The sequence below is a fragment of the Scomber scombrus genome, chromosome 3, assembly GCF_963691925.1.
Source record: "Scomber scombrus chromosome 3, fScoSco1.1, whole genome shotgun sequence".
NCBI classification, from domain to species: domain Eukaryota; kingdom Metazoa; phylum Chordata; class Actinopteri; order Scombriformes; family Scombridae; genus Scomber; species Scomber scombrus.
This window is the reverse complement of record NC_084972.1, coordinates 35,336,433-35,338,932: the sequence shown is the minus strand read 5'-3', so window position 1 is coordinate 35,338,932 and position 2,500 is coordinate 35,336,433. Positions and strand designations below refer to the sequence as shown.

The following is a 2,500-nucleotide window of genomic DNA, read 5'->3' as shown; positions in this document are numbered from 1 at the left end:
CCCTGGGGGCAAGGGGGCAGCGGCAGGGCGTCAGGTACAGGTACATGAGGACCAGCAGCAGGCTGACCACGCAGCCCAGCAGGGTGGTGAAGCCGGTGTTGAACTGCTCTGTGAGCGTCGTCGTCGGCATGCAGCAGCACCGTCACGTTCACTTCCTGCGTCTCGTTGCGCTGCAGCTTGGAGTCCAGCGCCATGCACCAGTAGATCCCAGAATCCTCTGCGCGCGCCGCCACGATCTCCAAGCTGCCGTTGGAGAACATCTTCAGCGATCCGTTGTTCCCCGGCGGCGCCACGTACTCCTGATTGGGCGCCACCCAGAGGAAGGTGAGGTGGCGCCCGGCGAGCACGGTGACGCAGTGGAGCAGCAGCGTCTGCCCCGCTCTCACCGACACGCTGCTCTCCTGCGCCCCACGCAGCGACGACACGTCACACTTCTCAAAGACTCGCTCGTGCTGGAAGAAGCGAACGGTTCCTCTCTGGATGCCGAACAGCAGGCAGGTGTGCTCCGCTCTGAAGTCTCTGACGGAGGAGAAGCCGCGCTGCTCCCAGAACCGAAACAGAGCGAACATGGAGCACTCGCACACCAGAGAGTTGTTGTGCAGGTACAGACCCTTCTGCACCGTGATGGGCAGGTTGGTGATGTCATCCAGGGGCAGTTTGGGCAGCCGGTTGGAGGGACAGGTCCAGCATGCACAGGTGAGGGTGAGTCTGCTGCTGGATGGTGAAGAGGGGAAGTCAGTGAGGCGGTTGTGGCTGAAGTAGGCCCTGCGGAGCCCCCCCAGCCCCGACACCACTCTGCTCTCCACGTGGACGATGCGGTTGTTGAACAGCAGCAGCTCCTCCAATCCCGGCAGCTCCAGGAAGTAATGCTGCTCCAGAACATGAAGCTGATTGGACGACAGGTCCAGGTGTTTGAGCAGGGCTCCGGAGGCGTTTCTAAAGGCCCCCGGCTGGACGGAGGTCAGCTGGTTGTGAGCCAAGCGTAACGTCTCCAACCGAGAGAGTCCGGTGAAGTCGCCCCCCTCCAGCCGCACCAGCTGGTTGTAGCTGAGGTCCAGAGTGACGGAAGAGACCGGGATCTGAACCGGGACCCGCTGCAGGCCCGCCGCCGTGCAGCTGAAGATGTCAGAGGCAACCAGACAGGGGGGGATCCTGGCCTGGACGGGGCCCCCGGCGGTCTGGACAGGGCCCCCGGTCTGGACGGGACCCCCGGCCTGGACGTGGCCCCCGGTCTGGACGGAGCCCCCGGCCTGGACTCGGCCCCCGGCCTGGACGGGGGCTCCCGGTCTGGACGGGGCCCCCGGCCTGGACGGGGCCCCCCGGTCTGGACGGGGCTCCCGGGTCTGGACGGGGCCCCCGGCCTGGACGGGGCTCCCGGTCTGGACGGGGCCCCCGGCCTGGACTCGGCCCAGCTGCAGACAGACGAGCAGCAGCAGGAGGCAGCGGGTCGGGGCTGCGGGGGCCGGCGGTGCCACCACACCATGAAGAAAAGAAAAGCTCCCAACAGACGGCATGAAGCCTCCAGCTGGCTGCTTCATCATCTGTCTCAGAACCGACTCGTCTCTACGATGTTTCTCATGTTTTATCGTCTGGAGACGTTTGGCGTTTGTTTTCCTTCTTGTTCTCGTGTTGTTTGAGCCGCTCAGAGCTCAGAGAGTCTGAGTCCTGCTGCCAGCTGCAGGTGTTCCTGTGTCAACAAACATTCCTGCTGCTCGTCCAGCAGTTGCAGCTCAAAGCTAACAAGTTTAAAGATGATGAAGGTGAAAAGTTGATCAGCTGATCAGTTGTAACTCACTCAGCTTAGTTTCCTGCATGTTTATCCATCAGCAGCTCCAACAAACAACTAATCCTCCTTTTTATTCCTGGTTAGAAACAGAAGCTTCATGCGTGCTCCTCTCCTCTCTTCTCCTCTCCTCTCTTCTCCTCTCCTCCTCTCTTCTCCTCTCCTCCTCTCTTCTCCTCTCCTCTCTTCTCCTCTCCTCCTCTCGCTCCCTCGCTCGCTGCTCTCCGTCGCTGCATCTCGTTGTTTTCAGCTTGTGTTTTCTCTCCGATCAGATTTCAGCATCCTGACTGTTTGCAGCTCTCACACACACACACAGACACACACACACACACACACACACTCAGCTCTGCTCCGGCTCATGTGTGCAGAGCTGAGCCTGTTCTTCCTCCTCTCCTCTCCTCCTCTTCCTCCTCTCCTTCTCCTCCTTCAGTGTGTGTCAGCAGTGGGAGGAAGAGACGCAGCTCAGAGTGAAATCACAAACATCAAACATCCAGCTGCTCCGCTGTCTTTAAGCTCCATCACAAAGTTGGAGCTGGTCCTGCTGCAGATGTGTGTGTGTGTGTGTGTGTGTGTGTGTGTGTGTGTGTGTGTGTGTGTGTTTCCACGTGTGTGTGTGTGGATTCAGTCTCTGCTTCCGTTGTTTCTTCGCTCTGAGCTGCGTCGGCTGCTTCTGGTGTTTTCCCAGCTCCTCCACTCTACTTTAACAAACCCTCCTTT

At 60.0% G+C, this 2,500-nt stretch overlaps 2 protein-coding genes across 2 annotated transcripts in view; one reads left to right on the top strand and one right to left on the bottom strand.

Annotated features, from left to right (window-relative positions):
* Nucleotides 1-1,514, bottom strand: part of LOC133978167 (amphoterin-induced protein 3-like) — a 1,950-nt gene extending 436 nt beyond the window's left edge. Inside the window, 4 exon segments of the mRNA XM_062416526.1 lie at nt 1-115; nt 117-674; nt 676-728; nt 731-1,514. The exon segment at nt 1-115 is cut by the window's left edge and continues 5 nt beyond it. Coding sequence (XP_062272510.1) covers nt 1-115; nt 117-674; nt 676-728; nt 731-1,514 — 1,510 coding nt within the window.
* Nucleotides 1-2,500, top strand: part of LOC133977581 (E3 ubiquitin-protein ligase RNF123-like) — an 80,307-nt gene that overhangs the window by 40,865 nt on the left and 36,942 nt on the right.